This window comes from Dysidea avara, chromosome 9, assembly GCF_963678975.1.
Source record: "Dysidea avara chromosome 9, odDysAvar1.4, whole genome shotgun sequence".
Taxonomy (NCBI): domain Eukaryota; kingdom Metazoa; phylum Porifera; class Demospongiae; order Dictyoceratida; family Dysideidae; genus Dysidea; species Dysidea avara.
This window is the reverse complement of record NC_089280.1, coordinates 1,191,384-1,215,691: the sequence shown is the minus strand read 5'-3', so window position 1 is coordinate 1,215,691 and position 24,308 is coordinate 1,191,384. Positions and strand designations below refer to the sequence as shown.

The window sequence follows — 24,308 nt, the reverse complement described above, 5'->3', positions numbered from 1 at the left end:
AAGAGGTTCCATCTTCTGAATTTGTAATGAGTTTAGAAATGTGAGCATTGTGTGATTGTCTCATTTTCCGATGGATGTCATGTTTCAATGTCAAAAATTTACTATGTGTTTCTGGTGAGCGAGATGCCTTGTATTGGTGATATAGTTTGTTACGTTTCTTTATTTGTTTTCGTATAGTAGAGGTTAGCCATGTCATGTCACAATGTGTTCTGGTAAACTTGTGTGGTATATGTGACCTCATACTGTGTCCTTGAATTTCATCCTGAGCTCATCTACAGATATGTTATTAGGAGAGCTAAAATCAGGACTATTCATTAAGGAAATTATATCTTGCTTTATAGAATCCCAGTCGGCTCTATGATACAGGTAGATTTCTCTATGGCTCTGCTTATTTATTTTGTGTTGCACTTGGATATTGACGCAAACAATATCATGATCACCAGGGCCAGGTAAGATGTCAACAGTGTACTTGTCATTGGGGTGATTCAGGAAAAACAGATCAAGTATATTTTGGTGTCAGGTTGGTTGGTTAACTATTTGTTCTAATCCATGTTCCTGCATTACATCAATGAGAGCAGAGTGGGTAGCAACATGTGTCCTGTTTATGGAAAGAGACATAGATTCCCAGTCAATGCAGGGAGCATTGAAATCACCAATTAGCCATATTGTAGCATCTGTTGTTGTCTCATGAAGCTTTTGCAATGAAAGATTTAATCGATTGATTGCTGGTCATCAATATGTAGTTGGTGTGGGTTATTTTCCACCTCCACACAAACCATCTGGCATGCGAGATTAGTCCGTTCGAGAGTGTTGTGTATGACACTAGCTATCTTCCTTGGCTCATTGCATTGCTGCAGACTTCAATTTAGACACTAGATGACTAATGGTGATGATCCATAAGAATTAGAAACCGTGAGTTTAGAGCTACTGTTTGTGAGGCCTTGAGCTTGATAGTGAAATCATGAGACTCACAGTAAATCCATGAGGGTCGGCAGGGCTGGACTAGTGTGCATGTGATTTAAACTGTACCATACCCCTAGTTATATTATTATTATCAATTTTTGTCAAATGACAAGGGGCTGGGCCTGCAAATGTGCTCCCCACAAGTACATACAAACAACAGAACAAAAGATACAAGAACAATACACTAATACAAAAGCAATACAAGTAAATAGAAAAGATACTAGGACAATACACTAATACAAAACAGTACAAAAGAAATACAAAACAGTTAAAAAAGAAATTGTTGAGGGCAGCACTGAATGGATTGATATTGGTTATCTGTAAGACAGGTGCAGGTATGTTGTTCCACTGAAAAGGTGAATTATGCACCTATCAATGTAATCTCCGACTACCACTAATACAGGCTGAGGTGGGAATTTCCGTCACTGAAAATTACAATTCCTCACCTACTGGGGAAGTACTGGAGATGCAAACCCTGATCAAGCCTCGACTTGCAAACCCCAGGAATATCCGTGCTAGGATAGGAGGGGATTTGAACAGTCATGTGGTGTTGGTCTAGCGATGAGTTGGTGCGAGTGGATTCTAGTATGAATGTAGTAGTTAGCGCCACAGACACTCCTTCCAAATTGAAAGCACACACTTTTATTGAATGTTAATACATTAATCATTACAAGTATACTTACACACATCTAGTAATGTTAAAATAAGGTGAGGTGTACGGCTTACAAAACATCTAACACAAACATAGCCAGACTTGGTGATGTTACTCCTAAAGCTTGTTTGGTGGAAAGGTATGCCACATTAATGATGCAAAGCATGCTAACTTCCAGGAAATTTTTGATATTTGAATTTTGAGAATAACTTCAACACAACACCAGTAGGGTTACTATGTTGTGTTTATCTCAATCTTGCATGTTTATAGTAAAAATCCTACCATGTACATGCCACCTAAGAAAATTTTGATCATTAAACCCCTGAAATTGAATATGAGAGTGATTTTAGCAACAGGCCCATAGCCAGGGGATTCGGATGAACCACCTCTATGGGTTACCAATGATTGTTTGATATTATAGGCTGGCAGGTGAGAGCATGCTCATTGGCAGGCTACGTAGGGCACTGAACGCCACTCCGTCTTATGTAGGTAACTAGATTCTGGGTGAGGGGTAAAAGAGCAGTTGCTCAAACACTCTAAGGGGTTTCAATGTTTCCATAGAAATCCCCTTTAAATGATGATGCAACAGTTGAGTATTTTAATTAATTATTGTGGTTTGTGCCTATAATAAGTGATGTGCAATTATTTTACAGATAATTTCACATTAAAATTGTTACCAAATGCAGGCTCAGAGCATCTAAATTTCAAAACTTAGTAGGTGGACGTATATACTGACATGGGTAAAGCACATTCACAATGCTAAGGGAGTCTTGGGAATGCCCCTCAGGAAAACGTAGTAGCTACCCATGTGATTCTTTATCAAATGCAAGTATAATACAGTGCACATGAGTTTTGTAAACATTAAGTTTTTTTTTTAGATTTAGTATAAGTTTCAATGGAAAAATTGAAGTACTTTTAGTCTTTTCAAAAATTCTAAAAAACTTGTTTCAGATAAAAGTAAATCCTCATAAAATCACTTTAGTTTTAGCTAGTTATAACTAAAACAACACTAATTTTGAGATAAAATATGAAAATGTTAAGTATCTTGGGGTACCCCCTACCCTGCTGCTGTGATCACCTATAGCTACCATGTTAAAGTTGAGCTGTGGCCACAGCCTTAGTATAGTTGTTACTGGATATTGTTGTAATAGGGTCACTCAATCTTGATGTTTGTAATATGCATAGTGGTGATGTGACTGAATTCCAAACACCACCAACCAAACAGAATTGTCTACAGGTGAAGATTTGCTACAATGACTAATAATAACTATCAGACTGTATGGTATCCCAGTTGAGCCTACCAGACAAGTATATACCTCTACTATCCCCTGCAGGTAGCTAGCCCCACCCAACTGCAGACCATCAGGTGTAGTATACTTTCCCACTTTAATACTAGATTACAATAGTGCCAAATTTAATACCTTGGAGTCACCAACAAAATTAAAGCCAATTTCAGGAAACCTTATATAATTAACTTCAAACTTCTGTGAAGTACATGATCATGATTTAGAATACATCCAGCATATACTTCAAAATTAATGTCTGGCCCCCACATCTAGCTGGTCAGTGATGATAGCTAATTTATAGGATTGAACACTCAGCTGTTAATGAGGTTTGTGTGTAACAACTTCAACAGAACAACTAGTGTCACAACAATGTTAAACCATCTGAACTGGACAGCTCTATTAATAGTATTGGATCTACATCCACCCTTGGTCATAACATGAGATACATACAGCTGGCAGTAAGATACTCCTTTTCTCCCTCTTCTGCATGCTAACACACGTTGCTAATGTACCTAAACATGACTTCAAATATATTTAGAAAATTGCATAATTAGTTTAATAAGGTTTATATGGACTGTCAGGGGGCGGAGACAGCTATCAAAAATTAAGGGGGGGGGGGATCCAGGGGAGGATCTATAGGATTTTGCTAAGGGGGGGAGCACACTGGTAGAAATGATCGCGCGCGTATGACTTCACAGTGTGCAGAGCACACTTGGTGAAGTGCAAAGCATGACCTATCTAGGGGGTTTGGGGGCATGCCCCCCAGGAAATTTTTAAAAATTAGACCAAAACTTCCATTAAAGTATAATCAAGTGCCCTTCGCATCACGTGACGTCATAGTTTAGCACCTACTCTGCAGGTGGCATGGCAAAAAGGCAAACGTCTTTCAGAGTATATATAGATGGGTAAAAGATGGAACATCAAAGAGAGAGAGTGAAAACTTGCCACCAAATTAAATTTTAGAGTACTAGCAAGTCAATGTGTCATGGATTAGGCATAGTACAACATAAGTTCAGCTATAATTTTGTACTTTGTAATGTCACTTTTGCTGTGCATGTGTATTGTGAGATATGCCCCCACGATGTCAAAGTGGGGGGCTTGAGCCCCCTATATCTCCGCCCCTTACTTGGTTAAACACTACAACATATATTACCTTGTTGATGCGGCAACTATTCAAACTTGACCACAAGCTCAGTGCTCGAAGATGAGGTTTAAGCCATAACTGATTGTAACACTACTCTACAATTAAAGTGCAGCGTTTAGCCAATGAAATACAGTAAATAGTTAGATGCTCTAATTAAATTATCTAAAATACCATCTCAGAGCTTCAAGGAGATATGCTCGTACAATGTCACACATACCAGTATATTGTGAGGTATATTGATGCATGGTTCAGTCAACATAATTATGTCACTGTTGGCCCTCTCATTCTTCTGTGTCTTCAGCAATTTATAAGGAAGAGATTAAGATCAACAGAGAGTGTTGTGTCGTATATAGAGCCAATTATGTTTAACTAAGATCATATAAGTACTTTGTTTTAAGTGTATGAAAGCAGTTACACATATGACAGTAACTACACAGACAACACTGTGGTAGTGACAAGTACAAGAAGAACACAAACACATGCACACACTCTCTAAGGTATAGAGGACACAACATCAAATTCAGTTTATCTGTACAATGATATAATGGTGTGCACTATTAGGAGTCAGACTCTGATTGCTCTTCTTCCAGTACAGCCTCCAGGCACTGTATTACAGCTTGTATTCCATCCAATGGGGTGACAGGACTGACTGGCCTGTTGTCATCTGTAGCAGTAAGGGTCATTTTAACACACTTGATTATATTACACAGTATAGTACACTACAACACCTCTAGGAGGTTTACACCCAGTTTCTACATCCAGGATTCCACATTAACCACAATAATGTATTTAATGTACTAGAAACGAAGCGTTAAAGATCAGCACCATTCATGTCCTCAAACAGTACAGTAGTACTGTTTAGTAAGTAGGGTCCCCCAAAAAAAGGTGGCCATGTACTGCTTTGTTTGGCCTCTAGCCTTGCGACTACTCAGGAAGACACATGGGTTTTGACTATTTAAAAAGATAATATCTAACCATCTGTGAAAATTCTTGTTTTAATGCTGGATTAGAAGTTAGATGCACTAAGACTATTTTAATTTAGTATGACGTTTTTAATGACAACATTTTGGGTGGCGCTTGTCACGCCTCAATAACTAACTCACAAATGGCATGTGCTTTTTCTGGTTCCAACGAGTGTCTGCCTTCTACACTCTTTCATCTTCAATTACATGATTGTCTTCTTCTTCATGCATGGAAACCATCACCAAGGTGATAAGATTCCGTATTGACAATTTCCTTAGAGGAGTGTATTTAGACACCACAAAACTATGTGAAGTGCTTAAGCTACTGTAAGTGGAGCAGATACATTAACTTCACTTATAAAACAATTACATGATCATACACACCACCACACCTTTAATGATGATCACAGAAGGCAGCGACCACACCCCTTAATGATCTGCAATCAACTGTGGTTTTGGTGTAGAAAACTAGACATGGTAAACCACGACTCTTCCTTTATTATGTTGTTCATTTGAGACAAGCAGGGAGATCAAGATACTCTAATAAAGCAGTCACAGCCACACGTGTACAATATAGCTATGCTAGTTAACAAACTAGTACAATTAAAAATCTATTAGCATGGCTCCAGCAATAAAAAGTAGTGAAATATAAATGATGGTAGCTAATACAACATAGCCATGTGGGAAAATCCCTACTTAGGCATTGAACGGATTGTACTGATGTAGGGGTTTTCCCACGTAGCTATGTTATCTCATGTCACTACCTTTTATTGCTGGAACCCTTTAAGTGTTAATTGTACTCCATATGTAACATACAAGTGGTACAAGGTGTAATGTGGTACAAGCAGTACCAGGTATGTGTAACTTGCATGGCTTCAGTTGGTATCAGCAATAAGAAACAAGCACACAGAAAAATTTAGAATTTTCAACTAGAGTAGGGACCATAGCATATCTATAAAATGTACTGAAACAAGTTGGAATAGTGCACGATATTAAATTACAGTAAAACAATAAGAAGTGTTATATCCCTACTGTGCATTTTTATTATGGTATCTTGAACACAGTAGAGATATTAGGGATACGCCAATTTTGCTGGCAATTATTTTGGAAAACTACATTGGTAAAAGCAAACAGCAAAATGCTGGAAAAATAGGAAGAAAATTGGAAAAAATTGGCACCAAGAAAAGGCAACTTAAATTTTGTATGAAAAAGATTGAGATACTCCAATAGAACAGTCACGCATAGTATTAGGACAACATATGCTCATAGGAAATGGTGACTAAAGATCGAGATACTCTAATAGAGCAGTCTAATAGAGCAGTCACACATGCTTGTAAGCTAGAGATACTGCAATTAATTTTTACTGATGCTCAGCAAAACAGAAAAATTTCGAGCAAAACATTGAGCAAAATAGGTAAGAAATAAAAGAATTGCTGGAAAGAAAAATAGTTGGAAAAATAGGCTCATCCCCAGATATAACTTGTTTTACTGTGATTTAATATCATGTACTACTCCAGCTTGTTTCAGTCTTTTTATTGATGTGCTATGGTCCCTACTCTAGATGAAAACTCCAAAATTTTTCTGTGTACTAATTTGTTAACTTTTTTTGTAAACAATTATTATGACTGGTGATCCCACGCATACTGCATCTGGAAATGGGGCCGCGCACACCCTATATCAATTATTGTCTGAAAAGTGAAGTATCCATTTCGCTTCGTTGTCAGCTATGTTCAACCTGTTACACAGCATTTCAGATCAATAACTGTTCAAAAAACACCTCTGCAATCCATGCACACTGAAAGAAATGGTGCCGTACACCCCATTTATATTAATTATCATCTGAAAAGTGAAGTTTCATTGACGACTATGTTCAACCCGTTACACAGCAGTACGAAACAACAAACATTCGAAAAGCACCTCTGCAATCAAAATAGTCACTATGAAAAATATGGACAATTTCCAATACAAAGGGAAGCCATCACGTGCTATCACCAAATTGACACTTTTCGCTGTCAACACAGATGATTGGCACACAAAGGAGGACACTGGTTAGTCCATGAAGAATACATTGTACGTACAGCAGCATGCCAAAAGGCACCTCTTGGACCAAAGCTACGTCAAACTATGAAAAAATGATGAAGCCCGTAGCCTTTATCAAGTTATGCTTGTCTGAAGGCATCACTCAGTCAGGTTTTACTTACTCAGTCAGTCAGTTACTCAGTCAGTAGAAAATTTCGTTAAATATTTTTTTAAATTCTGGAGCAACTTGTTGAAAGCGTTTTGGGTCAATCTGAAAGCTTGTTTGGGCTTAGTTTTACCTAACCAATACTGCCTCATCGTCGTCAGGGGAAATTGAATTTGGGTGAAGCTATTTCATTGGCCACACCTACTCCTTTGTGGTCCCTACTATACAGTACTATCATACTGTATGACAAGTTGATGATGTGAACCAAGCGGACAGTAAATACTATCCCTTGAATTAATCAACTCTTTATAAATTAACTACACAAGGTTTGTTTCTTGCTTTGTTTTTTAACAACATATGCAGTACATTAAAATTAAATGTATTTCAATTATTTTGCAATTCATCAATTACATTGCTATACATCGCTAAGGAGAGCAAACCACTTTAAACCACAAATTACACACAGAAGTATCTTCTTAACTGTTTTATAGTTTGTTTAACCCTTAAACGCGCATAAGCCTATATATAGGCAGATTACGCATGGCCTTGAAAACGCATAAGCCTTTATATAGGCTTTTACGCATTGTTGTAAACAAAGCGCTGTAACTTTTGAAGTGTTTACCATATGGCTTTGTAACTTGTGCCATTCTACTCGTGATGTAATAAGCATTAAAATGATACCTAGGGGTTTACCCTACGACCAAAGCATAAGACCACAAATCGCTGTGAAAATAATTTTCAACAACTAACCACAAAAACTATATTACATACCTTTAGAAAATGATCCATAACTCCTTGACAGTTCGTCCGATTTGCTTCAAACAAGTACTATTCGAATGGCTATTAAATGGTGAATTAGGCCATATATAGCTCACGTGACTAAACCCACAATCGAAACTACGATTGAAGCAAAGAATGTGGCGTTGCAATAAAGCGAGACATCGATCTTCTTCGCTTTATAACAAGTAAGCCATGGTTGTTACAGTGGTTATTTATCCTTCCCCAAGTAGACCAATGAATAAGCTTTCTATTGATATATGGTTTTAGGCTAATAGATTTAGGAAAGGCTGTCTTACCTCACCATATAAGTTTGTTTTGTGTAAACACGCATTCCATAAATGTTCCGTGCATTCAGGACTAATTCCATAAAAGTTTCATGTACGTTTAAGGGTTAACATGTTATCATACACAAATTCTCTACAAAAAGCCTCATGGCTGCTCTTAATTTTCCATCACATACAAAGGGGTTATGCCCCTTTCAGCTCAAGGTGTACCATTTCTGGTAGCCTACAAAGCCTGTTATGTTGTTTTGTTAGTCATTACGTACGTATGTGTCTGTTACAGGTCCCTACTAAACTGAAATTTCAGTAACCAGTTACACCCCCTTCATGTAAACAGAAAATTGAGCTTTAACACAGTACATCAACAACCTTTATTCATTGAATTAAGGTATATTTTCTGTAGCTCAAAGCCTTCTTGCTCAAGTGGGTGACACGCAAACACACAGTTTTGACAAACCAATTCAGTAAATCAGGCGTGCGTCCACAGCCAGCCTTTGGTCAGCTGTGGCTGTGCACTTGGTTTAATAAGAAATTGTTCATTAAATATTTAAGGTGAGCACTATTTGCAATACAGCTACTGTAAAAGTAATAATTTGAGATTAACTTAACACAGAGGTGCACACCATCTACTGAGGTGCTTTTTAGCACCGAGGTTAATTAATTTTAAAACGTAGGCAAGTAGTTAATATTTGTAAACGGATCTGCAAAACCCGACATAATGATAAATTTTCAGTATAGACTATTGATTGCAATGGGTAAAATATTTGTATAAATGGGAAAAATTCCTAAAATGTTGTAACGCTTTGTTCTTTGTGAAGAAAGGGTGTAATGACAAAATCCTGGATATCATCTTATTTGACTACTCAAGGGGAGTTTGGAAATGTTTATTTCATAGCAGTAGACTAAAGGACATGTGAGTTATGGGCATTTGTTTATGTCATGTCGAAGCGATCATACACAATCGATCTTTCTTCACTGATTTCATCTCTGTATGTAGTGAAGAAGGTGATAGAAGGAAAACTTACCTAATAATGGACTCCCCAATGGTGCGAGTTACAAATCTGTACTGCATTGCTTTTGTAAGTTACAACCGTTGTTGCAAGCACCTGTAATTTATTTTCCCAAATACTTGCTGTACAAATCCATCTTTCTGTTGTTGCTACTTTGTAGGACTGTAACTCCAAAAGTTGTTGGCATACAAGACTGAAACTTGGCCAAAGCATACACTTGGTTAAGTAGATTATAAATACTCAACAACAAAGAATTTTAAAAATGCACCATTGTGTCGGGTTTTTGCAGATCCAGTAACATTTACTAGTTACTATCCCACTAGGGAACTACAAAGAAGGCTACTGAAAGTCTGTGTAGCAGGGAGTAAGAAACATGATACTAAAACTATGTTTAATCCCAGACCAGGTGGTGACTTGGTCCACAAAGAGCTTGCAGTCTATATGACTCCCTGCTACACAGTAGACTTCTTTGTAGGTCCCTAGTGGGATAGTGACCAGTACATGTTAACTACTTTCGTACATTATAAAGGTAATTCTTCCTTATGTTAACTACATGACAATAGGCATGTAATTTGCTTTTTCTTTTGTTGTAAAATAATTTTTGTATGCAAAAACTTGTATGAAAATTTGCACGAAAATTTTTATACAAGATCGAACCACTCTAATAGAACAGTCATTCACGTAAATCATACGAAAATATTTTTACAACGAAAACTTTTATCACGAAATTTTTTTTGCATGAAAATAAAGCAAATTACGGTAGTTAACATCAGGATAACTGAAGGTATGAAAGAGAGTGAATTTCTTCTTGCACACAGGACAAAACCAACACACATCCAGTTGGCCTGCCTTCTACCAATCAAACATTATGCCATACACTGTCCTAACAGTCCCACATGTTGTGAAGCAATACCAGGATACTGATCTACAACAACAAACTTGTAGTTGCCAGGTGATTAGCAATTAGCTTTATCAAAGTCCCATGTTAATACATGTTTTGGTTGCCTGAAGAATGACAGACAGCTTATCAACCTTATTATTACTGCCTATATGCTTCATATATCAGTTACCGTTAAGTGGGTGTGGTTGATCCTGATCAGATGGACGTGGTTGATCTTGATCAGTTTGATAAGACTGAACTTGACCACTATGGTGTAGTTGATTTTGATTTTGATCTTGTGACTGTGGCTGCTCCAAGTTTACAGTAGTTTGCTGTTCAAACAATGACTCATCTATTGGTAATGAATGGACTGATGTCCTATAGGAATAGCAAATCACATGATCACAGCACATAGGTTATTCCCCTATAGTAACCAAGACAACAAAAGATGTAGGCTACTACCTACAAAGGTCCAATTGAACCTTGGACCCATTGACCCAAAAAATACCACACACACCATGTAAATGAAGCTGTGGTCAATAGCAGTTGACCTATACATTTAACAGTTTAGTACTATACAGTAAATTGGTGTCAGTGAAGTATATAATATTTTAAACCTTGTTGGGCTCACTTCTATAATATCACATGTTATAATGACAGCGTTATAGCCTTATCCTTCCCTGATTCACCTTTCAAAAAACTTAACTGAATTGTTTACAATTGTACACTAGAAGAGATATGATATCAGCACTACGTCACTATTAGCATTAATGCTGAACAGGCCTTAGATGTTTGATTATCCCTCTACCTCATTCAGTAAGTTCCTCATCATAAAATGTCTCCAATTATCTTTTACGGTATATTAAAATCAAACTGACAGAGTTCACCATACATCATAATCCTGATATGTGATTACACTACCAAACATGGCACCAAGAAAAGCAAAGTAGGCTAGGAAAGCAGTTTTGTGTTAAGAAGGTTAGTAAGAGGTAAGGGATACACATGACATGTGTGTATCTTACATTACTCTGAGCTTCACTGTTTAACATTGGATCATAAGATATTAGATGATGACATGTTACCAGTCACCTGAGAGTAGTTCACTGTATACCCACCTGTCATCATTGGGTGACAACGCCCACTCCTTCCACATGATCAAGCCCCAGCTCCACAACTGGTTGACACATGTCCTGACCAATCACACGGAGTTCCTGGATGTGCCTCAGGCTACCAAAAGCTCGAGAGTACAGGCTCATTCTACTACTGGCTCTCTGTAGGTGAAGTCCTTCATCAGTTGTATCGGTGGCAGCAGCTGACATCAGCACATCTTGCAGCTGATAGGAGAGTTGTCGATTATCATTAAGGTACCCATGAACAGAGTCTCTGACACTGAACTGGGTACTGGGGGCAGTGACTTCATCGTCTCATGTGATGTCATCTAGGCTAACAGCTTTGCTATTTGTTGCCACGGTGTTATGAATAACCAATGGTGATGGAGTCACCATGTCGCCATGAAGGCTAGTAGAGCAACCTTCACTGACCCACCTCTTCAACCCAGGAGACCAGGTACCCAATTTAACATGACCTTTCTGAAGGCATGGCTGAATCATAGATGTATCACCAGATCTCCCCAGCTTGGTCAATGAGCCAGCACTAGCATGACTGACTAACTGTCAGCCACATTTTGTGGAGACGTGATGATGGGCATGTATGAGCTGGGTTGTCCTCTTCTTAAGACGTCGGAATGTGCTACATAAAGTGTAGCAATTTAAGTGGTTCTGCCTCTTCATAGCTCTCTGTACTTCCTCCAGGATAAGCAGGCCCTTCACTTGTAGATCACGATCATTTAGTGGTTGTGATAGATCTACTACCTTATTAGGAAATATATAAGATCTAATAATAGACACAAAGAGAGACATATTCTTGTATTATAATCCTTAGCCTTCACCAGTAGTCTCATAGTAGAGTGCCCCCAATAAAAGCAGGTACTTCACCTGGCCACCATGTCATCTAACCTCATCTTCATGCTTAGCAACTAGAGGGGTAAGATCACATGACACTCTTGTGGATGACATGACACTAACCAGGGAGTACCGCTCAATGGATTTGTGCAAGTCACCAATTGCTTCACTGGTTATAGCTAAGTTGAATAGGGCCACATCCTCACCAGATACATCCTTCAACATCCTACACATCTCCAAATCCTGTAGTAAACAAACAACCACACATTTCTCACTATAGTATGTTCACATTGAGCTGAATCCTAAAAAAATGCTAAAAATTAAAAGTGGACTTTTCTCAACAGTGTTAACATTTCAGCCAACCAGATGATTATTGATAACAACAAAGATGTCAACAACAGACATGTACGGTTTGGCTCCATCACAAATTTGGGAAGTGGCTGTAATAGACATTGTACTTATATGGCTTCCCACGGGAAACGTATTGTGAAAATTTTGATTGGCCATAAATATTATGTCAAACATTTGATTTTGAAACATTTTTAGCGGGTCAAGCAGTACTACAAATGAGCCAAATTTCAAGATCGTGTGTAATTGCATCATCCATGAGTTATTAAATGTTTTGAGGATTCGGCACAACATGAACATACTAAAAGGCGGACCATCAGTTATATCATACACCACTCAATACCATATTAGACTGTGATACTTACCAGCTCAGTGTCTCCTAACTAACACTATTCCACCATAGACCAACAAGGAGGCTAACACTGAAACTACTGAATGTTGAAATTATCACAGAACAAGTACAGTGAAACTAGGATACCTTGAGATCGACCAAGTGTCCTGATTTTCCAGGTCAGTTTACATGCTAAGGGATACTTTGAGACCATTACCAAGTGTCCAGATTTTACTATGGTGGGAAATATTTCAATAACATTGAAAATTTCAATATTATACTGTAGTGATGGGTGATATTGATATTTTGCTATACGATTATCATGATTATTATCAACCCAATTTTTGTGATGAAAAACAGCTAAACACATCATGAATTGTTAATTGAATGGTTAAATTACACTGAAAATTGGTTACAAATATTTCTCTGATTACCACGATTGTTTCACGATAATTGCCGATTTTGATTATCATTAGTCTATGAAAGTACACGATGTCGATTATTGCCAATAAAATAATCATGATTATCACGATAATTGAATAATTGCCCATCACTATTATACTGATATCAATGTGCAAAAATGATATCGAGGTACACTGTAACAAGCACAATGTGTTATAGTTGCTGTTACCTTGGTAAGTATGATACAACATCTTGTACAAACAAACATCATGGGTACAGCTCAGGCATACAATACTAGGTATTGACAACCAGCTACTATGAAATAAATCAACATTCTTGGAATTTGATAACAAATTGGACAGACAGGTCAGTTGATATGAGAGACAACTTGCAATATTTAATAGTTATATCATGGCCACAAGGGATTTGCCTGATATATATGCCCAACCCTGAGGGCGTGGGCATGTATATCAGGCAAATCCCAAGTGACCATGGTGTAAGCAATATATAGCACTCTGGTATGCTCACCAGTGTTGGGAGTAACGCGTTACATAATATTATTACTTCTGTGGTAACAAAGTAATATAACGAAATACACTATGAAAACAGGTAATATAACGCAAGTTACTTTACTTACAAATGTAACGCGTTACCTAAGTAATATAGATACTGTAACAACTCTAATATTATGTAATATTATTACTACAAGTAACAAAGTTACTAATCTCGTTAGTAATCCTCTGAGTAATGCCTAACCACAACGAAGTACTGAATGAAGCTTATTCACTAGATTCTTACTTATAACCAAGATTTGCATATTGTCCAACAACGCAATCATGTCACGTGATAAGGTGGTAGTTTCACACGTGACAGCTTAAGGCTGTGGACACAAAGTAATATAATATGTAATATTATTACACTTATTTTATTTTATGGGTAATATGTAACTGTAACTAAATAGTTCAGTTGCAAGTAATATGTAATATGTAACTAGTTACTTTTACAAAGTAACTTGCCCAACACTGATGCTCACCTAATAGGTGAAAGAAGACAAACCTGCATTCACCACATTACTTTTATACAGAGGTTTGCAGGCTAGCAAACATCAATTGTAGGTTTAAAGTTTGGGCACAAAAAAGAAATGATTGTGGGTTTCACTGGTTGTAGTGATACCATTTTAAACCAAACAACCACTCTGTTGATGAATAAAGTAACCTAAGGTGCTAAAATAAACACTTAGACATATAGGTTGTGAATGTTTGAGGCACCTTTTCATGCAGTTGAAATATACTCTGCAGAAAAACAATCCCCACATTGCAAAAATGATTATTTAGTGATGCTTAGTAACCGAACTATGCAATGCCGACTCACTTAATTCTTTTTGCTTCACAACAATGCCCTAACAAAACCAACATGTTTAACTCAAACCCATAATGCAAAACTTTAAACAGCTCTAATTCAAACCCATAATGCAAAACTTTAAACAGCTCTAATTCAAACCCATAATGCAAAACATTAAACAGCTCTAATTCAAATCCACAATGCAAAACTTTAAGCAGCTCTATATAAATAATCAAAGAGAACTGATACTTTGTAATGCCACAGCCTCAAAGGCAGTTGTGGTTAGGGCTATATCATGATAATTATCACCCTGTGGTCAGGGAAATATGTGATGTATGATTCTGTGGTTTCCTTAAAATTATCGACATTCGTTTTTTGAAGATCCTAGTTAATCATACAGGTGTCCTCATTTTCAAGTGTTCTGATTAACAGGTTCCACTGTACCTAAAACTGTGATCTACTGCCTAAACAGCCACACAGTCTGATCTGCTCTTTACAATCAACTAGTATTTCACTTCTCAAACCTTAAGGCAGTAAGGGTATGCTTCTTCTAGTTGTCCTTGTGCTCTTAAACAATTACCAACATTACACAAAGCTCTGGACTCCCACGATAATCTCGTAACTCTTGTGCCACTATTAGTTGCTGTAACAGATTGAAACTATGAAATGTACACACTGACAGACAGACAGGTACCTGGTAATGGTAGTGTACAGCTAATGGATATTCCATTAACATATCATGACAACCACCCAAGTAAGCAAACGCTGCACTCTGTTTGGGCTTGTTGTGTCACATGATTAGCCACACCCATTACAGAGCCACACCCACCTGTCATAAAGCTGTTCCACCAAGAACAAGTGCTCACCATAATAATTGATAGCCTTCCAAAGTTGTGATGTCACTATCTCCATACCAGCCATATTGCCAGTTTGCTGCACACGTTGTAGTCCCTTCTTACCCAGCATCTTCACCAGTACACCAAGGTTGTTGTAAGCTGAAGCCATTGCCATCTTGTTAGCTGAATGAACACAGATGGTCAACTGTGTCTAAAGACAAACACCACACCTCTTTAGTAGCATCACCAGGCTCATTATGCACCGTAACCCTAGCAACAAAACATATAATTGTAACTTCGTAAGAAATATACACTGTATTTACTTGATTTGTGCCATACCCTCAAATATTACTGCAGTGTGGTACTATTCGAAGGGTTTCATCCTTATTTTTGGGCAAAAAAGAATAGTACCCCTGGGGCACAAATTGAGTCTACCAGTGCAACGTTAACTGTTAACAGTGTAATATGAAAATGACACTTCCTGATATAACTGCTTACTTTTTCTTACTACTCTCAGTGGCAGTAGTGAGCTTCAGGACAGGAGTCTGTATGGGTAGATATTGTGTATACAAATGTACATAGATCATCAGAGTAACCAACAAACACTACAACTATCAAACATCACACACACTTACCAAAGAATCACCAGAAGGAGAATCCAGCCAGGCATCAAGTAAAGAGGATGAGAATGGATCACTTGTTGTTGTAGTGGTGGCCACAGCTGGTAGTATCGTAGTGTCGTCCTTTTCCTCTTTTTGCTTCTTCTTCTTCTGTGAACTTTTCTTCTTCTTTTTCTCCTCCTTAACTTCAGTAGTTATGATATCTTCTGTTGTCTTTTTCATATCTGGTTTACTGGTAGTGGGGATTGAGTGTTGTAACATGAGGCCTGAAGATTTCTGGGTTGGCGGGGCACTTGTTTTAGCAGGTTTAGTTGCCAGTTTCTTTTGAACCAATCTTTCTGCTTCATCATCTTCCTCACTACTGCTCTCTGTGATCTCTACTGACTTAGCTGATAAAAGTGTCGGTCGTGTAGAGGCTGGCTTGATGGGGGTTGGTGGAGTTTTCTGTTCTATTAATGATGTGAATACTGTTTGCTTATCATTCAGCAAAGATATAACATACATGATGTACAGTATATATATATCATAAAGGGCCTCCTATTATTATGACTATAAGAGCTATGCGGGTACTACAGTGAGTTAGGTTACTTAATTACCACAGGATCTACAAAATCTGACACAAAAACACAAACCTGTATTGTTAAACAATGGGTAAAATATGTACATATTATTTATAAAAAGTTTATGGGTTCATTCTTGAGAAGAAAGGATCTAATGGTCACAAGTTGATGTTGTGCTATTTCTAAAAGGGCACCATGGGAGCTATAATTTATTTTCCTATACTCACTGTACAAAATAAATTTCCTGTTGCTGCTATTTTGTAGGGCTGTAACTCCAAAAGTTACTGGCATATGTACGTATGAGGCTGAAATTTCACCACAGCATACACTTGGCTAAGTAGACTATAAATATTATAATAAAACATGCTATTGTGTCGGGTTTTCACAGATTCGGTCACAATTAATAAGATACAGAAATTCTAAATGTTTAGTGCATTTGACATGGCTACCGTAATGTGGTGGTCCTACCGATAGTGTCATAAACTACACCTTATCTTATTAAGGAGGTAAGGTTCACCATTTTGTTTCACCAAAACTCTACGTACCTTGTTTTGGTTTCGTCTCAATTGTTTCCTGTTTCTCCTCTGCATCACTATCACCTGAAGATTGTACAGGCTTAACAGTCTTGACTTGTTGTTTCTGCTGTTGTTGTTTCTGCTGTTGTTGTTCCTCATCACTACTGTCAATATCCTCATCAGCAGCCACTAGAGGATTATCCTCATTATCATCACTATCACTGTAACACATCACCATGACAACTTCTCTGATAACATCAGTGTGGGAGGATTGCATCATACTTAACCACAGTACATTAAAAGTTACCACAAATTGTTCAAATAAACATTCTTTATCAACTTGCCAACACTGGTCATTATTGTTGTATAAACTATCCTAACCTCACAAAACACTTAACTATGGTATGTTAACCATCAAAGTGTCTGTCTGTGTGTAACTAGTTACAAACAATCACATGGTTTGTCCAGGTATACAGGTTAATGTGACACACAGAGGTTAAGTTGATATAATTGTTTAACCATTAAACCCGCAAAGAATTATTGGTGAATGCGTGTTTACACAATACCGTAGAGTCTGGTTATTAGGTGCATGCGCTTATAATTTTCAGAGGAATTATTTGTGAAATTTACTGTGCTTGTTAAGCGCATGCGCTTATAAATTACGATAAGGAATTTCTGCTAGGAGAGAATTAGTTGTACCCATTGCAGTTTTCAAGCGATTTGAACACCAGTCAATAGTTTGCTTCAGTCGTGGAAATGGAAATCCTTAGAAGCCAGGTAGCAGCTAACAGCTATCGTTATCACAGACGGCAGTATCTGCTAGACACGGGCCTGGCGAGGCATCAAGTACGCTGTGACATGTCTGATTCATTCTGACAACAATTCTACGTAGTACAAGGTGGCAGAGGCGATTTCAACCATATGCGCTTAACAAACAGGTATCTAGCACAAGTCTACCATATGCACTTAACAGTCAATATGCACTTAATAACTATGTGAGCCTAATAACCAGAGTATACGGTATAGACACACATGGTAACACCAGGTGGGGGACTTACTTCTTATCACATAAAAGTACACATTTATTGAAAGTCCATTCACTGGGGTACTTGGAGAAGGTTAAATGAACACTGTAACTATAACGGCTTACTTGTTATAAAGCGATGAACAACAGGGATTCATGTTTGTGTTTCAAAATTTATTTTGATTGTGGGTTTACTCATGTGAGTCGTACATGGTCTAATAGAAAATTAAATGGAGCTTGTTGCAAGGTGATAGGAGCAACCACTATTGAGTTATGGATCATTTTATAAAGGTATGTAAAGGGCTTGCGTGTTTCCTTACCAAAACGTTATTTACATGGTTAGTTCTGGCCTCACTAAAACCCTAGGTACAATCATAGGTAAATCATTTTATTTCCTTGTTACATCACAAGTAGAATGACGTAAATTTCATAGCCATGAATGCTTTGAAAGTTACAGCGCTTTGTGTAAGGCACACGTATTTATTATTAAGTTTTAATCCAGTTTTCCAGACTATGCAGGTTTAATTACAGGAGATGCATAACTCACGTCTCTTTCTCATATAACTTGTTGTGTTCTTCATCTCCATCTTCTGCTAAGAAGCTGTTATCCATTTCTTCATCAGGAACAAAACTGTCAATATCGGTGATAGCAGCCCTGCTCGACTTGGTCGTTGCCTTAGCTACAGTTACTACGTAACAACAGGATCACATGATCACAACAGGCAAGAGATGAGATGATCATATAGTCCATTTCAGGTTGGCTGTCCACATGGGCCAAATACAAAAATATCACGTGAATAGAAAAATAACCAATGAAATATTTCACACTAAGTGGACGGCGCTAGTTTAAACTTTAAGGCTACTGATCTTTCGAGCAGGTGACTTTTAACACTTTGATTCCCTAGTCAACCAATTGGAACTAGACTATTAATCATCACTTGGGATCACATGACATAACAAATCAGTATAGAATGATAACAAGTGTAGTATACTAAACACACAATCACATACTATAAACCCACATCATTCATGTATTCACCCACACTAAGATATACACACTACAGATAGCCTCCCCCTTCCCTGCAATACATACACAGCTGTGAGGGAATTTTATCTGAGTAGGGATCACAAATAAAACAAGTAATGAAACAAGAGAGGTCATCTATACCTGCAGCTATACTAGTACCGTTGCGGTTGGTAAAAAGAAGGCGTGTCTTGAGCTGAAGTGATGTCAAACAGTAAAGAAATCAAACCTGTACCATTATCCATAGCTTGACTGGAGGTATCAGTGAGTCAGTAAACAGAAACTGTCAAAAAAAAAGGGTTGGGGTTCCTTTGAAGACATTTATAGGCTTTGTTACACAAGCTGTTATGAAGGCAAAAGTGAGACTAGTTTTTTGAGTGATATTTTGAGCACTAAAGCCCAAACCTCCATGATCCCTACTATACAGTACTAACCATACTGTATGATACAGATAGAGTAGACACCACACACATACACACACGCATGCATGCACACACACACAGACAGACAGCGTGCAGACAAACCTGGCTTCTGCTCCTTCTTAGCCATTATTGGTGATTTCTTCTTACTAGAAAACTTCTGAGACAATTTCTCTTTGAAAGAACTCTTCCTTGTAGCAGGAGACTCTTGAGACACAACTGTCTCCATATTTGGTCCACTATTTGCTTTAGCTACCAGTGCTAGAGGAGAACATGTTAACATGTTGACAAAATTTGTGACTGGTGAGCCAACAATATCAACACATTGTTGTTACAAGTGCTAACAGCTAATTGATAGGTACATTCCAGTAAGATAACATGACATAACAGATGTTACTCACTTTTACTATCAGTAGATTCCTCTTCCATGTTGTTTGTTGTGGTGTCTACATTCTCTGATGCTGCTGCTGCTGCTTTCTCTTCAGCTAATCTCTTCTCTCGTTGATGTTGCTTCAGATTAATGGCATCCATAAAGCTAACAAGACAAGTCAGTCTCTTAATAGTGACTACTAGATACTCACAGCTGATAATTCTGATCTTCTGAATTCTCATCAACTGCCAACTCTTCCATTGTACTCTGAAAACAACATAAAATATATCCCATCATCCAATACACAACAATACATTTACAAACATGTTCAATAAGGAGTGCAGGCGGGCACATCAGGTTTCTTGAAATAAAATAACAGTCACAAATATACGTGTGCCAATACTTGCATGTGAGCCAACAAACTTTACACTTTAAACTTTCTCGGCCATGTGAGCTACAACCATGCGTTTTGACTAACAATTTTATATGGGATAAATTGATATGCAAAGGATAGGTAGATGGGTGAAAGGTTATAGTAGTACCTTAACCCACAAAAATATGACAAAACAATTAATTTTATACATCTCAAATAAACTCTCTGAATTAGCTAGGACACAACAGTAAATCCTCCATAACAAAGACAAATATTTTGGTCCATACTAAAAGAGGACAACCTCTTTATTGCAAATAACAGGCCAAATATTTTTGGTCCCAAAGTGTCCATTATAGAAACAATAGAAACAAGATACCTGGGTCTAATGTACTTCGTGGACTGGACTCACGGACTGAGCTGGAAAAGCTTCTTAACAATAATCCAGGGATTATCCATCTCTTGGAATGTTGGAGATACATTATCAAGCATCAGCTGCTGGTATTGCTCTTCCTTACAAATCACTAATGTCACATGTGCACTAATTTCACAAAGCATGTGTACTCTTGTGTGTACCGTTAGTGATAGAGGCTATTGTTGTAGCACAAGATTTATTCCTTTGTTGTTCCAGTATTTAGCACTAATGTTTAGGCTTTAGCTAGTGATGAGCCAGTAATTGGATAGCTACAGTCTCATGCCACCTGTCTACTCAATATCTAATAGTAAGTTATATACCAATTTTGCAGGCCGATGCATATTCAGTATAATTATGGCTAGACCATGTAGGAATAGCCATGCCACCCTACAAAACTATATAGCTCAACTACTGTCATACTTTTTAAAATATTCTAATAATTTAGTGCACACGCAACCTTCGTGACTTGTAAGGAAAAACAGTACCAACAGTTTAAGCTTGATAATGGTGCCTTCAGATAGAAAACACCTCGATTATTGTCAAGAAGCTGCAGTTCATGAGTCCAGCCTGCAAGTCTAGTCTGCGAAATACATTAGACCAGGTACCTGCCGTCAATACATGTTATCATAACTACATTAGGTGACTGAAGATAACTGCTCCCTACAGACAGCATAGCTGAAATGTAAACTTGTCATTAGCACAAAATTCACAACATGTCAATGGTTGGTTGTGCATGGTCAACATAAAGACTACCAAACTAACAATACTTGAGAATATGTTACTAACGCCACTAAAACTATTATGTGTTAGTCTAATATGTCAGGGGCGACTCCAGGGGGGTTTCTGAGGTTTCTGGAAACCTGTCACGTTCAGATCAAGATACTCTAATAGAGCAGTCAATCACCCTAATAAAGAAGTCAAAGTATTCAGAGCAGCAGTGTAGCAAGCTATGTGGGGATTTTTATGTACTTTATCAGTGATATAGTTAGTGGAGGGCAGCAGGTAGTTACCTTTCTCGGTCTTCACCAAAAATCTAGCTATGCTCTTGATCAGAAACCAGTCACCAAATATCCTGGAGCCGCCTATGTATGTGTATAGTTTGTTTTGTTATTAATAGAAACACAATGTAGTAGTCTCTGCTGTTAAACATGACAGTCCAGTATATGTGTATTACTGAGTTATACTCACCACTAGTAATTCTCTGTTCACTTGAAGTTGCCGTAGTAACGACTCTTGCTATATATGGATAATACATAACACATACTGAAAATGGAAATCATTAGCTAAAACAAATTAAAATGATCATCATAATGGGGAGTTTTGTTTAATTCCTGTAATGGTTTGTGTGTCATGTGTGATGTGGTAGACATAAACAAAATTGTTGCCGTTTCTTTGCCTTCATACGCCTATGGGCAAGTAACTGCTGGGCGAAAACTCAACCTTGGTCAATCTTCCAATTCATGGTGAACACTGTAAGCCAAATCCCAACTCTGTAGACTAATCCAAACAGAAGTTATGGCTGCAAATGTAAGCACCTGTATAGTTTATTTTTAGTATAGTCACTGTATGGATCAATTTCCTTGCTCTTCCTACTATCTAGTGCTGTAATTCCAAAACTACTCACCATAATTGACTGAAATTTTGGTGAACCATTCCTCGAACAATACAGATAATGCTGAGAAAATAAAAAGAAATCAGAAGTTCTGAGAACTAGACGGGTTTTTGTTGAGATGGACAATGTGAATACATTGTAATCAAGACTGATAATAATTACTGTATTGACTCTTAAAAATCTAATTGTAACATTATGACAGTTAGTGTACGTTCTATTAGAGTATTTCCATGGTGTTACAGGGGCATAGCAGCCGCACCGGCTGGTCAGGCTATAGCCTTACCACTTTCTAGCTATCTCTACCAAAACAATAGAATGTAAAAAAAATTGTGAGCAAGTGAATATATGGTTGGTACGAGCACATGATTAATGGATACTTCGTCAACACAATTTCCTGAAAAGCCACGCCAGCCTAGATGATTTAACTTTCCTAAACGTACTTTTGGACAGACACAGCCGATAAGAAAGTTGTTTCAACCCTGTTGGTTCAACACTTCGACTTGGCTCCATTATGACGAAGGTAATGATACTGTAGTTTGTGCTATTTGTGCTAAAGCTGAGCAGAAAGCTTTACTGAGGTCGAAATGTAAGGATGTCGCATTTATTTCTAAAGGGTTTATGAACTGGAAAGACGCAACCAATTGCTTTCGTCAACACGAGCAGAGCAAATGCCATTTGGAATCTCTTCAAGTAATAGTAGAGCTTCCAAAAACTGTTGCTGATCGTTAAGTAGTGTTCATGGTCACAACAAAACATTCAATCGAAAATGTTTTTTGAAACTTTTGTAAAACGTACAGTTTTTAGAACGTCAAGGCATAGCACTACATGGTCATCACGAGGAAGAGAGTAATTTTATTCAGCTTTGTAAGCTTCGGGCTCACAACAGTAAAGAAATGAGTAGATGGTTGGATAAAAAGGGTGACAAGTATCTGAGCCCTGACATTCAGAATGAATTGATTCAACTGATGTCATCAAGTATGTTAGAGTCAATTGCTTCAGATATAGAGTGCCAAGTACTTTTCAATCATGGCAAACGAATGTGATGTGTCAAATCGCGAGCAGCTTACCATCTGCCTTCGCTGGGTTGATGATTCTTTGGAAGCCCTTGTGTATTTTGCTGTAGTACTTCAACATATGAAATGTTCAGTAATGGTCCAATTTCTGATGGACAAGATCAAGAATTGTATGTCTGAAATGTTCAATACTTAATTAACTCTTCATCTACTGTCCTTTATTTTATAGACTACATAGTTCCTCAGTAATTGTGGACCAGTTGATTCCTGTTTGTTTTTCAACTCTGGATAGACCTAATACACTTCAAAGAGGAAGTAGCTGTGGACAGCATATCTTTGGGTAAATCATGTACGCAGGCCATGAAGTATACTATTGGGAAATGAGGTGGACTTGTGTTTAAGAGGTTGCTACAATATGAGGCTAGCTATATCAGATTGGTGCCTCTATAGTGTGTATGCTGTAACTGTTATACTGTGTTCACATACATCCATAGGTCTCAAAATATGATGATATATAGTCAGTGATGATGATAATTACACTAATGGGTAAATTTTCATACTTTGAAGATTTACTGTAAGCATATAATGTACATCACTTTAGTGAGCAATTAACTTCATTGTTGTATACTGAGGCTGAAAGGACACTATTATGTGATGACGATGATGTGTCAAGGTATTAATTAATTATTGTATGTACATAGTGATGATGATGATGATGAAAGTAATCAATGTGAGAGCAAGGTATCCATGATGAAGATGAATAGCAAGAGCCTGGCATTACAAGAGCAACATGGCATTCTCATCAGCATTTCTTTTCAGTGGATATATAAAGTTCTTCAGTTTTGTCACTTCTTGGAGTTAAAGTACATTTCACCAAGTACATTCTTCACACTGGTTTTATTCCCTGTCATTCAGAAATTTTATGATGATAAGATGGTTAGTTTTGCTCACTGATATTATCAACAGTATAATTATAATGGAGATTCCGTTTGTTAGGAAAGGAG

General features: G+C 37.5%; 2 protein-coding genes and 1 long non-coding RNA gene across 13 annotated transcripts in view; 1 reads left to right on the top strand and 2 right to left on the bottom strand.

Moving 5' to 3' along the window:
* Positions 1-24,308, bottom strand: part of LOC136265378 (uncharacterized) — a 100,597-nt gene that overhangs the window by 40,402 nt on the left and 35,887 nt on the right. The gene's annotated exons all lie outside the window — the stretch shown is intronic.
* Positions 1-24,308, top strand: part of LOC136265345 (uncharacterized) — a 103,558-nt gene that overhangs the window by 45,195 nt on the left and 34,055 nt on the right. The window lies entirely within an intron of this gene.
* Positions 10,329-23,023, bottom strand: LOC136265354 (uncharacterized protein DDB_G0286299-like). 11 transcript variants are annotated; one of them, XM_066060158.1, is made up of 17 exons: positions 21,868-23,022; positions 20,106-20,161; positions 19,926-20,059; positions 19,630-19,785; positions 18,629-18,770; positions 17,088-17,278; positions 15,998-16,431; positions 15,861-15,907; positions 15,593-15,632; positions 15,356-15,545; positions 15,221-15,307; positions 15,051-15,169; positions 12,931-13,017; positions 12,818-12,883; positions 12,228-12,347; positions 11,259-12,178; positions 10,329-10,521 (listed from the first exon to the last, which is right to left on the bottom strand). In XM_066060158.1, exons 2-10 carry the CDS (start codon positions 20,153-20,155, stop codon positions 15,495-15,497), a joined length of 1,245 nt encoding a protein of 414 aa, XP_065916230.1. In that variant the 5' UTR covers positions 20,156-20,161; positions 21,868-23,022; the 3' UTR covers positions 10,329-10,521; positions 11,259-12,178; positions 12,228-12,347; positions 12,818-12,883; positions 12,931-13,017; positions 15,051-15,169; positions 15,221-15,307; positions 15,356-15,494. The 11 variants fall into 11 exon arrangements, with proteins under 11 accessions (XP_065916230.1, XP_065916239.1, XP_065916228.1 ...); XM_066060167.1 differs by lacking the exon at positions 10,329-10,521 and adding an exon at positions 15,686-15,811 and having other exon boundaries at positions 11,588-12,178; positions 21,868-23,023; XM_066060156.1 differs by lacking the exon at positions 10,329-10,521 and adding an exon at positions 21,690-21,761 and having other exon boundaries at positions 11,588-12,178.